The sequence below is a fragment of the Lissotriton vulgaris genome, chromosome 11, assembly GCF_964263255.1.
Source record: "Lissotriton vulgaris chromosome 11, aLisVul1.2, whole genome shotgun sequence".
Lineage (NCBI taxonomy): Eukaryota > Metazoa > Chordata > Amphibia > Caudata > Salamandridae > Lissotriton > Lissotriton vulgaris.
The window spans coordinates 1,091,746,758-1,091,760,643 of NC_141699.1; the positions used below are offsets into that span (position 1 = coordinate 1,091,746,758).

The window sequence follows — 13,886 nt, forward strand, 5'->3', positions numbered from 1 at the left end:
GAAAAAATGAACACCTCTAATAGAAACATATCTAAAATGCACTAGCTGGAATTACCAGGCCACAGCCTCAGTTCCTGGCAGGGCTGACTCATGGAGTTATTTAGACCACAGGGTGGGGGTGTGGCAGCAAGCCACCCAGTTTAGCTGAGGCTTTTACCTACCGCCCTGGTGGAGGGCCGCCTGTTGAATTGAAGGTTGCTGCCAGGCAGACAGGGATATAGGGCCAGATATAGGTGTCCAAATACCGGTCGGAAACGGCCGAAAATACCGATTTTCGGCCGTTTCCGACCGGTATTTGGACATTGGTATGTAGGGGTTTGAAAAACTTACAGAATCGGTAATTTCTGTGTACATGCACATCTGTGTATGTACACCTGTGCCATGTTGCACACAGACATGCCCTTAATAGCTGCTGCGTTACATTATACCTGTGTCAGGTATAATGTATGCAGTGTGGGTGTTTCCAAGCAGGAAAGCCTCGTAAAAGTGACGCGGTGAAATCTACAAGATTTCACAGCATCACTTCTAGGACGCCACTGCGTCTAAACCTTATGCCTGCTTGAAGCAGGTGTAAGGAGTGACACATTGTAGTGGAAATTGGCCTCAAAATGCATTGCTGGAGTTGAGTCGTGCTTACAACACGACTCCAGCAGTGCATGACTTTTGCCCCAACAGATGCGGCAGAATTTCTGACGCATCTGTCAATCCTTGAGTCATAGTGTGTCATATTGTAAATACGGCGCATCTATGGTGGCGCAAGAGTTTCTCAGGGTGGCGCAGGGAAAAGTGACGCATCTTTGCAGATGCGTCACTTTCTTATAAATCTGCCCCAAAGTCTTTAAGTCTGCAAGAACAAGATCCTAATGTTGGGGTTGTGTACTGTCATGGTTTTCTTGGCAAGTTATATGAGCGGGCTGTCTGACCAAAGGTTTCTGACAGGAGAGTCTGTCGAGTCTGAAACCCTGATGTTCTCCCACTGCATGAGGCAGAGAAACCATGCATTTGGAGGCACAGGGCACTACCATGCTAAAAAAATCTTCTCAGCCTTTTTACCTTCCATGTTCAATAAAACAAGTCTCCAGAAGTTTCATAAAAGTAGCACCTATCATTTAAGTGTCAAGATGCAATTCAATTTTTGGTGCACAGCATGTGGTACAGCCAGAACAACTGCAAGCTAAACTTTTATCCAATATCAAAACACTATTTTCATTGAATATATATTATTTTATTGCACTTTGAATGAATAGAAAGGCAGGAAATATATATTGAAAATAGTAGATAGGCATAATCTCCATATATATATAATATTTCAGATGATCAATCATTAACTTATTAATACTATGTATTGAACATACAATGACATATACAACCACGCTATGAGATAAATTAAAATTCTTCCAGTTTGCAAAGATTAATAAATAGAAGGACCCTACACACTAATCTAAAGACTCATATAAAAATATATTTCCACAATTTTTTAGTTTTCTAGAGTGCAACATTCTCAGGCCCCATACTTCAACAATATTTGCAACTACACCTGAGGACAGGAGAACCAGAGATGTATCTTTTTGTGTTAGAGACACACTGGCCTTCAGAACAATATGGCAGCACACCAGAATATCACCGCACCAAGTGACACCCGTGTAGGAAGAAGAACGCGTCTGCAGATATCTGGGCAGGAAGTTAATAACGCCATGGGATTGCTCGTTTAGCAAAGTAAGAGAGCAGCATCATCATGGATTTACCCTTGAACTTTGATGTCACTGTTGATTCCTCCAATCAAAGATGCTGTTGCATATACACCCATGATTATCTGCAGCATAACAATACCAAGGACATCTAATCTACATAAAGAGAGTTAATTCACCTGAATGTATTATCAGTGGACACAGTTCCTGTGGTGTCAGAAGCTCCCACTATACAATGTCCAAAGGGGGGGGCTATGGCTTCTCACTCCAGCTTTGCAGTTCATCCATAAAACCAAATTAAGTTCTCAGGCATTTAGAGTCATTGGCTCTTAGTGAAATGATCACGTAATGGAGCACATGAGTTTCAATATCCAGAGTGGAGACTCAAGGCCGAGCGGCACCGCGGAGGCGTGATGTGGCAGAGATCCACACATCGTGAGGCACTTGAGCGACATAGTCCAGTGCTGCAGGTACCAAAGAGATCACCACTGTTGGCCTCATCAGATGCTTCTGAACATTTTCCAGGTCATCTCTGGAGCAATACCATATGTGGCATTAATCAAACCCAAAACAATAGGCAGTAACGCACAAAAGTTAGAGTTTTACAAATTATTTTAAACTTCAAACAATGCAAATGGCAAAATATTGGCAGGACTGAACTAAGGCGCTTTAAATCACTACATTTTGGAAATCGTTGTGCAATGCTGTGCATGCAATAATTTATTCTCTTCTATGTGGTGAGCGGTGTCCACACACAGTAATCCAACAACGGCCGAAGCCATGTCTTGGTTCGCTTCAGTAGAGGGGGGGAGGCGGTGCCAGAACTGTCATGGGACATAGAACAGTCTTTTCCTTGCAGAGTTGGGGGTGAATTTCTGTGCCACTCTTCCAGGAAGCAGCCAGTTACAGGGCCATGTCCATGACGCCTTTATTGTTCTGAACTGTTTTCTGAGTTGTTGGATAAACTTTCATTAAGTATTTGTGGGCGACCTATTTTTGCCTGCAAAGAAAAAATATCATCAGTTAATACTCGCATTATTAATGTTACTTTGGCTACGAGCTAGGGCTTTAAATTAAAGGATAATTACATGACACTGTCATAGGTCAAAGGTCTTTCATACATTGATGGACAATGGGGAGGTACTTTTACAGTACACAGCAGAGCCTAAGTCAATATATTATATTTTCTCATTAGCCCTACCAGCTATGGGTAAAAATGCAATCTGAAAATTGATCAAATAAGATATTTTGGGAAACTGTACACCTCCATAAATGCTACTATTTCAATATTTCTAAAATTGCAATTCATTTTAACCAAATTACAAAGTGAAACTAAACTTAGCTTGGCTTTGCCTATCAGTGTGTTGGGACTATAGCAGAATGAAATGGTTACTTCAACTCTGGGTAAAATGTAAGCAGAAGCATAAAAGCGCTGAACTGTTAAAAGTCCACTCGGAGCAGACATGCCCCCAAGGTGTGTCGGCAGACAAGGAGGCGGTGCTGGGAATGGAAACAATTTAATTCAGGATCGGGTGTGGTTGAGGTGGGGCAGCAGAAAGGGGTGGAGTCACAAGGGGTGAAGTCATAAAAAAGGAGACTTGTATGATTACTGTTTTTACAAAATGTTGCCGCAAAGAACTTGGGGGCATATCAGCAAGGGTTTTATCTCTGCTTTTTTGGCTTTAAAAGCCAAAAAAGGGGAGATAAAAAAAATCCCCCTATCAACAAGAGGGTGCTAACATGCATATTTGAATGTTACCACCCTTTTTCCCTACGCCTCCCTTTGTATCTCGAATGAGATGCAAAGTGGGCGTTCCTTCTCAAAATTACTGAAGAAATGTAGCTGAACGACATTTCTCCAATTATCAAGGGAATCGCTAACAATTCTTAGCGACAATAAAAGAAGCACTAACCGCACTTAACGCAGGTTCCTGTACCCCTGCTTTTATTCTGACTTAAGCATGTAATCCAATGGGAGGTGGATTACATGGCTAAGACCACCCTGCCCTTTCAGCAAGGTGTCGCCAGTCGCAGTGCAATTATCGCTGGTTTTCCAGCAATAATCACACTGTTTTCCAGTTAACGCATGGAATTCTTTCACTTTGGAGATAAGCGTTGCTAATAGCACACTATCTCCGCAATAGAATTCAGCGATAGCCGCCAATAATTATCTTAGCGCTAAGAACGCTTACCGATAATTATCGCCTGGTCTTGCTGATATGCCCTTTGGCAACAATGAAAAATGTGAGTGTAATTCTGTTCTAGCTGACTTGATTCAGCACTAACAAGCTGCATTTCAAAATGTATTATGGCGTGGAGGCTTCTGTCTTTGTGTACCATGCAATTTTTTGGGGATCATAATCATGGTAGAAAGACTGTGGCACTGACTGTACCATCTCGAGGGAGCTGCGTTTTGCCTCGTCACAGTTTTGGCTCATCTTAAAGAAGCATGGAAGTTTAATGTGCCTGCTGCAAAGCACATGTAACATGCTGATCACAGATTAGTATTTTATGTAGGTCGCTCAGGTACTGCTTTTGTCTCAATAATCCTTTGATACTTGTCGTTTATAACTTCCAGTCATTCTAATATAGCACAGTGAGCTATAAATCAGACTCATGTCAATGCATGCAGACTGCAATAAATGTGTACAATTCCATTATTTTATTAGTTTTTTTGTTATTCTAAGGTGGCTACAAAAGGGTTCCTTTGGGTAGTAATAAAGTGTCGTTAGTACATACAAAGCCAACCACTGTGTTACATGTTAAATTCTGATTTTGTGTTTCTCCAGACCAAGCACCTGTAACATAGAATGACCACCAGTATGGGCGACCTTGTAACTCCCATTATCATAAGTAACATCGCTTGTAACTTTGTTTGCACGCTTGTACAATTAAGTGTTTGGTAGTGATACCGGTGTGTAACTTAAAGCACTCTGACATCCTACATTAAGATGAGTATCAATATAAAAGAATTAATTAGACAAAAATGTGTATCTTCTATGTAATTCATTATAAGTGCAATTACTCATAAAAATTGATCTGGCACCCACAGTGCATGCTTATCTCTTAAATACAGGGGTTGAACAAAGCCACAATCCTGCCTTCAAATCATAGGTTCTCTTAAGTACTTGTGAAGTAAGGGAGGGCTGATGGCTCTTTAAGTGTAGCCTTTGTGTTGGCCTGACTAGAACTGAAAAAAGATATTCTCCTTACTCTGTGACGTTTTTTGCTCTGAATTAAAAGTAGATAAATGTGGGCACCACTGAATGTGTCTTGATGTCGGTAAAGTACACAGGGCCATATTCAACATATTTCACTGGTGCCAAGCCCCATCATACTCAGAAACAGGTGCCAGATCCGGGATCCAGTTGGACCCCTCCTTTTCCTGCACTGTTCTACCAGACTGGGACCTGTTCTTGGCACAGAGATTGTCATGACTAGGGATACATTCCACTCCGCCGGAGGAATTTGCAGACTTCTGGCCACTACGCGCTATGCTTTAACGCAGAGCTCCAGCCAAACTCCACATGGCAACGTTTTTTCTTGCGTATGGCACCCCAACAGGAAGTTGGGAAGTTGGCGAGTGCGAGCTATAATTGGCATGCCCTACTGCCATTTTCGTGATTCCAGCACTATAAATCAGCACAAGTAGCCAATTTCTGCCTGTTCGCAGAACTCTGCGGAATCTCCCAGAGTTTTCATGTAAATCCGCGGAAACTCCACCAGTTTGGCCCACCCCTAGTCATGACCTGGAAGACAGACCACCAGAAGGGCAATCTGTGAGTAAATTTATGTTTCTCCAACAAGGCACTAACATCATGGTGTTCAAACTCTAACAAATCACTGTTATGACAATGGTTCTGCTGGAGATTGGGATTGAGAGTTTGAAAAAATGAAAAGGGATTATTTTTTGAGGTGAGTGAAAGACCTAATGTAGAGGAGTCTGTAGACCTGAAGAATCAAGTTGAGCCTTAATTCACCTGTGAGATGAATACTGAGGCCCATACTTTTAAGTATTTCTGCAACGCAGCAAGCCACCTTGCTGAGGTGCATGAAAAGGCATGGGGCAGGAATGTGCCGCTTATAACATTATACGACGCATTCTTGCTCTCTGCTGCGGTAGCACAGAAACTACTGCCTAGTGCAAACATGCACCCATGGTGCAAGGGTGCCTGCATTAGATGCAGGATTGTTCTGTGCAGGAACGGCACATTCCTGTACAAACACAATCCTCAGAGGCATTCTCCTCTTTCGAAGTGCGCTGCAGAAGGGAAACAATGAAGATAGTTCTCCTTGTTGCACCTCTGGGGCGGAAGCGTACAATTCTGGTGCATTCTCAGGTCTACCAGTGTTGGTAAATATGGGAATGTATCAGAATGCATAGACGCATGCATGGGAACGCTCACACTAGTGTATAAAACAAGGACCCCCTGAAAAAAGAACTAGTCGTACTCCTAGGTCAGGGATAAATCATAAAGGTAAACAACAACCTAGGCAGATAAACTACTTGTCAAAATAGATTTTATAAGCTCAAGGGACCAAATTCAAAATGAGGTTAAAAATGTAGAGTTTATTCATAAATACATCAATAATTCATAAAATGTCAAAAAAAACATATAATTAAAAATAATTTAAAAGAACTATAAGGCAGTACATAACATAATAGATAGTCACAATATAACTCACAATTAAAAAACACAATTCTAAATACACAAAAAAAATATATTTGTGGCAAAAAAGTGACGACTTTCACTTTTTTGCCACAAATATTTTTTTTTGTGTATTTAGAATTGTGTTTTTTAATTGTGAGTTATATTGTGACTATCTATTATGTTATGTACTGCCTTATAGTTCTTTTAAATTATTTTTAATTATACGGTTTTTGTGATATTTTATAACCCTGGGCGGAGTTGGCGGAGTGGGGCTTCGCGGAGCTACGCGAAGTGGGCGAGAAACTACGCCCACCTCCGCACTCCGCGTAGCCCCACTCCGCAAACACCACTGGCCGCCATCCCCGCCACCCGCCTCCCTCCCGCCCTCCCTAAATACTTTAAATTAAAGGAGTCAAATAATTTAAAACGCACTTACCTTGCCCGCCGCTGCCCGCCGCGTCCCCGGGGCTCGCTATCTTCCTTCTTCCTTCTTCTTTACTAATGCGCATGCGCGGGCGGCCGCGCATGCGCTTTTCTCACGAGAAAATGCGCATGCGCGGCCGCCCGCGCATGCGCATTAGTAAAGAAGACGGAAGACGGTAGATAGCGAGCCCCGGGGACGCGGCGGGCAGCGGCGGGCAAGGTAAGTGCGTTTTAAATTATTTGATTCCTTTAATTTAAAGTATTTAGGGAGGGCGGGAGGGAGGCGGGTGGTGGCCAGCTACGCTCCGTCTGCAGAGCGTGCGTAGTGCCGCCTGGCTACGCCCGCTCCGCAAAATGCGGAGTAGGCGGCACTACGCACACTCCGTGCACGGAGCGTAGCTGGCCGCCCACCCCTAATATTTTATGAATTATTGATGTATTTATGAATAAACTCTACATTTTTAACCTCATTTTGAATTTGGTCCCTTGAGCTTATAAAATGTATTTTGACAAGTAGTTTATCTGCCTAGGTTGTTGTTTACCTTTATGGGAAGGCTCACACTCCACCCTGCCACAGAGTAATGCAAGGCAGGAATGTGCACTGCCTCGCATTACTCCAGTTTGATCAAGCCACGCAGGGCCACGCAAGGGGGCCTTTCATGGTTTGTTAAATCCCATTTAAATCCTACCTTGCCCTTGCATCCCCTTGCCTAGCACAGGGGCAACGGAAAACCATGAGAAATATGGGCCTTGGGTGATCATTGGTGGAAAAACCTTGATGATTAGTCGTGGAGAAGTATGGCTCACTGGTTAGAGCGGCAGACTCTGAAGCAGAGATCAGGCCCGGGACCAGGGTCAAGTCCCGACGCGGCAGGGTCTTGGGCTCAATGTCCGCGGACTCGATAATTCTCGCCTCGGCGCCTACTCTAATCATGGGTCCCACGCTGCAATTCTGGACAATAGCTTGCTTAATCTCCACAACGGCCCCTACAACACTGGGATGCCTGCCCAGGAGGGGCATCTCACAGGGAGAGCCAGGAAGGGTTCCACAGCGTTATACAGCGCCGGGACGCCCCGTTGGAGCAGCTGTGCACTTTACAAAATACACTACATTTACATTTACATGTAGAGGCCACTGATCTGGAATTAAGTACTGACGGCATACTGAGATATCGGGCCCGATTATCAAGTCTTTACCGCATATCCCTACATGACCAGAACTTAAACAATGGTTCACATTGGAAAGACAATAACTGTACTGAATTCCCAGACTTTGTCATAAAGGAAGATTATCTACTCATAACTCTGTAGATGATAACAGAACTTGCTCTGTGCACATTAACAGAAGCACAGCTCCCACTTAGTGCGTAGGGTATTCCTGTCCTGAAGAGACCCTCACATTTCAAGTATGGTTGAAACGTCGTCGACAACAACTAAGGATAGTCTAATAAAGAAAGCACCAGAGAACAGCCTGGTACATCTTCTGAGGAATTAAAAAGAAAATACTTAGACATCCTTGTACATACCAATAGCAAGGTCCAGATTTTAAGTCACTATAATGTCACATTCAAAATTATATGCTTGGTTATGGTCAATTTACTGGGGGTTCATATGTCACTTTTCTCTCTAAAAACACCACTCACTGAGTTTATTTTGTGTCATAACTAAAATGAATATGTGTCATACTAATCGAATAAATTAATGAATAAATATATCGCTCAATTTGGCTGAATTGAGTATAATGTAATACATTCAGAGGGCTACATACCTTCAATTGAAAAATATTTATATTTGTGTAGTAAAAATGTATTTGGGGCAGATGTATGACATTACAACGCATGCTTTTACCACGCATGCCTTTACAACGCTGTTTTACAACGCATGCCTTTACAACACATAGTGCTTTGGGGCGCTGGATAGTGAATAGTTTCATTTACTATTTCAACTCCAGTCCCCGTGGATAGTAGGGAAGGTGTTGGATAGTAAATTAAACATATATTCCCTATACTAGAGCGCCCCCCAGCGCAATGCGTTGTAATGGTTTGCGTTGTAAAAGTTGCGTCGTAAAGGCACTGCGTGGTAAAAGTTGCGTTGTAAAGGATGTTTCCCATTTGGGGCAAATATATCAATGCCTTATGGTTATTCATTTTCCTCCCCTGGCTAAACCAACACAGGATAGAAATTTGTTAGAAAATAAGATTGTTTTTTAAATGAGTTCCATGTGAACACTTGGGGCAAGCCATAGGCGTGGAGAGGCAGCAGAAACTTGCCTCAAAGATCTCATCCAAAATGGCTGTCGATGACCTGTCTGTGGTGGTCAGGTGTTTTCACTTTCTGTTCTCTGTCATAAAGTTTAGATGAGACATGTATCCTTATTGGGCAGTAAGCAGTTTTATTTATCTCTTCTGTCTGTTATAGGAGTATCTCTAGGTTCCCTGAATACTATTGTGATTATAACTCCTCACACCTTCTTATCCTTAAGTGGTATTTTTTACATAGAAGTATTTGGTAAATGGTTCTAATTTTCTGGTGATCATGTTGCATGTGGTGCATATGTGCTTGCGGTCATTATTTTTAGCTTGCTTGTTTAAGCAAGACTTTTTCCCCTTGTTTAGTCTGTTGTTCAAATAATTAAATAAAATCCCCCAAAGAAATAACTATGTTTAAAGCCCCTCTGAAATATGGAAAATAGAGTTCCATGTAAATGTATGGCACAGAGAGGTTTGATTTGTAATCATATATAGATTTCATTAATTTATACAGCAGCAGATTGTCATCTCGTCCCATTCACAGCACTCAAAAGTCTTAAAGAGTTCACGCTGTGAACTATGCCATAATACAGCTCTAAAGTCATGCTGACATGGTAAAAAAAATGCAACATTTCAGAAAGCCTATTGTTGTTGATTGTTGACAATGCAGGGATGGGTAAAGAGAATATTTTTTTTTATTCTTTACACTGAAGGGCTCCCTAAAATGTACCACTCACTGTGATAGGTAAATTAAGGAAGATATAGGAGACCAGACACTTCATGCACAATATTTGCACAATTTAGATAATTAATTGTCAAGTAAATATTGAACAATACAGTCAAAATGAGTTATAAATTCATTATTAGGTATTACACTTCCCACCCTATGCCCCTACAAATCCAACAACCCGCATCTAAAATATAAATTTGTAAATATAATAATTATACAATCCACATAATTATGTATCAATTACATATTTATTATTAAATGGATAATTAATTATTAATAATGTATTACTTAATTAGCTTCCCACCCTATACCCCCACAAACCCAACCACCCGTATCTAAAATATAACTCAAAAAATAATAATTAAACTTCCCGCCCTGTACCCCTGCAAACCTCACAACCCGCTATGACACTATAAAAGTATTAACAATTACATTTATAGTATAAATACCATAACATTACAAACCATATTTAAAAACATGAACAACAATTGTACAAACAATATATAGCATATAAAATTAAAACATAAATGAATACACATAAAGATAATTAATAAACAATATTTTTGACAACTACATTACTAAAAATAATATTAACAATACAGATCTTTTTTGGAAATGATATTACTTACCTTAAAAAAAACGATATTTTAATGAAATTATATTTCTGCATCATGCTATTTATGTGACACGATATAAAAAAATTAATATCAATGTAGGTCAATATTTCTGATTCAATATTTTGTCCAAATACCCTTGGGTCCACCAGGCGATCGATGAAACGATCCTTCTCAGTAAATGCCCCGAGAATTTGGAACTCCCTTCGTATGACCACATTTCATGCTACCTTCAAAAAGATCTCAAAGCTCTTTTTGAAATATCCTTGGGTCAAATCCCATTTCTCCTACTCACTATCTAATGTGTACTTTTAATTTTTCCTATGTTTAATCTCAAACGTACCCTTCCATTGATTATTAGGAAACTGTACTTGTGTGCAGCTAATCTCCTGCTCACTCGATTATCATCTCTTCATTCTTCTTATGTCTTGTCTCTAATGTAGGCCTGCTGTAATTGTTTTGTCAGCTGCACTCTTGTAAAGCACTCTGCTGCCTCTGGACCATGTCCATGCTACATAAAATCCCAAAATTAAAATATAAAGAAATACCTTAAAAGATGTGTCCACATTGTCGAGGCGGGGTTTCCAACTTATAAGATTCGGTTCATACTTGGGTGCAGGTAGTGATGGAACCTCAGTGTCCTGGAATCTTTTAAATCCTGAAAAAACACAGAAAGCTAGTTAATAACATTAACATTTATTTAAAAATCTGCTTATGCTCCAGCAATATGCCATTAAATGTGTCAACATTACCCATATCATTATTGTGATCATTATTAATGGAAGGAAAATGTAATTTTAATTAATTTATTATGGCACACCCTTGATAATTATCGAAATTGAAGTTGTGTCAAATATGCTTGAAGAATCTGAAGCTATTGTGGCCCATTAAAGAACACTAAATAACATCTAGGGTGCATGGCACCAACATCTGAGTCCTTTTGGTAAATAAGATGGAAAATTTGCTACATATCATGTTTCTGATGATCATTTATTGTCCTCTCATTAAACATTTGCATTTGGGTGGGCATCTGGTGACAGTGATTTAAAGGAGTCTGGGATGACAGTAAGGGAAGCACAGATCTATGAGAGCTGGTCTTCCATAGAGAAATAGAAAAAAAATGCTTGAGGAGGGTAGGCGAAAAACGTGAGGCCTGCCCTCTTTGTGGAACACAAAAAGACATAGGGGCATATTATCAAGAAATGGCATTAACAATTATCGCCAGTTTAGCGGCAGAAAACTGCTGCCAAACCGGAGATAATGGGCTTGATAATACACCCTTGTGAATTTCCATAGAAGCCCATGTTCTGGTGTGAACCTGGGCTTCTATGGGAATTCTCAAGGCCGTATTATAAAGCCCATTATCGCAGCTTTAGCGGCAGTTTTCTACTGCTAAAGCGTCGATAATGTTAACGCCGTGCTTGAGAATATGAAATGAATTTGTACAGCGCACTGCTGCCCCAGCAAAGGGGTGTCCTGGCGCTGCACTCATACCACTGTGGAACCCTTCCTGGCTTTTCCCTGTGAACCCCTAGGTGAAGCCAGGCATCCCAGCGCTGCTGGGGCCGTTGTGGAGATTAAGCAAGCTATTGCCCAGAGTTGAAGAGTGGGACCCATGATTAGAATAGGCACCGAGGGGAGAAATATCAGGTCCGGAAAATTTAGCCCAAGACCCGCCGAGGCGGTTTTTGAACCCTGGTCATGGGCCAAACCTCTGCATCAGGGTCTGCCGCTCTAACCATTGAGAAATGTATTCAACATGGTATGTTTGCTGCACTGTCCGGCACATACACAGTGTGGGAACCATTCTAAACTATGTCGAAGCATGGTATTTTGTACAGGAAAAGTTCCCTTCTAGGAAATAGGTGCGGTTGTTGGATTTGCAAGGGCATAGGGTGGGAAGTTAAATACCTAATAATGTATTGATAACTCATTTTGAATGTATTATTCATTATTTACTTGACAATTAATTATCTAAATTGTGTAAATATTATATTTTGCAAGCTATATTTTAGGTGTGAGTTGTGTTTGTAGGGCTATAGGGTGGGAAGGTAATTAAGTAAATATTACATGCCAATTAATGATTCATGTGGATTAAAATATGGAATTGATTTAAATTGTTAATAAATATATTTGTTATTCAATATATTAGGTGTGGGTTGATTTTTAGGGGGATGGGGTGGGAAGTTGAATAAGTATTTATTTTATTTTATTTATTTTTGGAGATTTATAGAGCGCATGGCTGCCCGAGAGCGTCCCAGCGCTGACAGAATCCACTAAGATCTCCAAGGGAGGGGCCGGAGGGAAAGCAAGGGATCAAGGGAACAGCCAGGTCTTCAGGGATTTGCGGAATGCTAGGAGATTAGGTTGGGCCCGGAGGTCCGGTGGAAGAGTATTCCACATCTTGGATGCCTGAAATGAGAATTGTCGACCTCCGAAACGTGATTTTTTGATCTTGGGTATTTTGGTCAGGTGGGCATTGGTAGAGCGTAGGGTTCTGGTTGTCGTGTGGGGAGTCACGAGATTTTTCAGAACCGGGGGGGCTTTTCCGTGCAGGATTTTGTGGGTTAGGCACATGGCCTTGAAATGCACCCTTTGTTCCACCGGGAGCCAATGAAGTTCTTTGAGTGCAGGTTTGGCAGAGCAGCGTTTTTTGGTGCCAGTGAGAATTCTGGCGGCCGCATTTTGCACCACCTGAAGCTTAGAGATGACTTTCTTTGGGGATCCAAGATATAAGGCATTGCCGTAGTCCAGTCTGGACAATATGAGGCCCTGGATGACCAATTTTCTTGACTGGAATGGTAAGAGTGGGAGAATTTTGCGGATGGAGCGGAGCAAGCCAAAGCAAGTTCCTGCAGTTTTTTTGGCCTGGGTGTTGAGAGTAAGTTTGTCATCCAGCCAAATCCCTAGGCTTTTGATATCAGTTTTGGGGATTGGTGGTGGGCCCATACTGGGAGGCCATAGAGACTCCGGGCGGAAAAGGGACTGGTTGCCTAGTACCATTAGCTCCGTTTTTTCCCCATTGAGCTTTAAATGGGAGTCGCTCATCCAGCTGACTATATTCTCCAGGCAGGAATACAGATCGATGGAGGGGGGTTCTGACTGGCTCAGGGAAACGACCAGCTGTGTGTCGTCCGCGTAGGTCAGGAGTTTGATGCCGTAGGGGACGACGATTTGTTCCAGAGGTGCTATATATACGTTGAAGAGTGTCGGGCTCAAAGAGGAGCCCTGAGGCACTCCGCAACGTATCGGGGTTTCCTTAGAGATACAGTCTCCATCTGCCACCTGAAAGGAGCGGTTGTGGAGGAAGGATTTTAGCCATTTGAGGGCCGTCCCGGAGATGGCGAGGTTTCCTAGGCGTTGGGCAAGGATGCTATGGTTGACGGTGTCGAATGCTGCACTGAGGTCCAGGAGGATCACTGCCACTGATCCTCCTGCATCGATGACTTTCCTGGTTTCTTCGACTACCGCCACCATTGCTGTTTCTGTCCCTTGGCCCGGGCGGAAGCCCGTTTGAGAGGTTTTTAGCA

The 13,886-nt window shown here is 41.9% G+C and overlaps 1 protein-coding gene across 1 annotated transcript in view; it reads right to left on the reverse strand.

The window, feature by feature from the left end:
- Positions 1–1,357: 1,357 nt before the first annotated feature.
- Positions 1,358–13,886, reverse strand: part of LOC147684202 (uncharacterized) — a gene marked incomplete at its 5' end in the record, with an annotated part of 198,799 nt that continues 186,270 nt past the window's right edge. Inside the window, 2 exons of the mRNA XM_086942612.1 lie at positions 1,358–2,688; positions 10,905–11,014. Of these exons, the coding sequence (XP_086798738.1) occupies positions 2,617–2,688; positions 10,905–11,014 (182 nt within the window). The remainder of the gene's footprint in view (positions 2,689–10,904; positions 11,015–13,886) is intronic.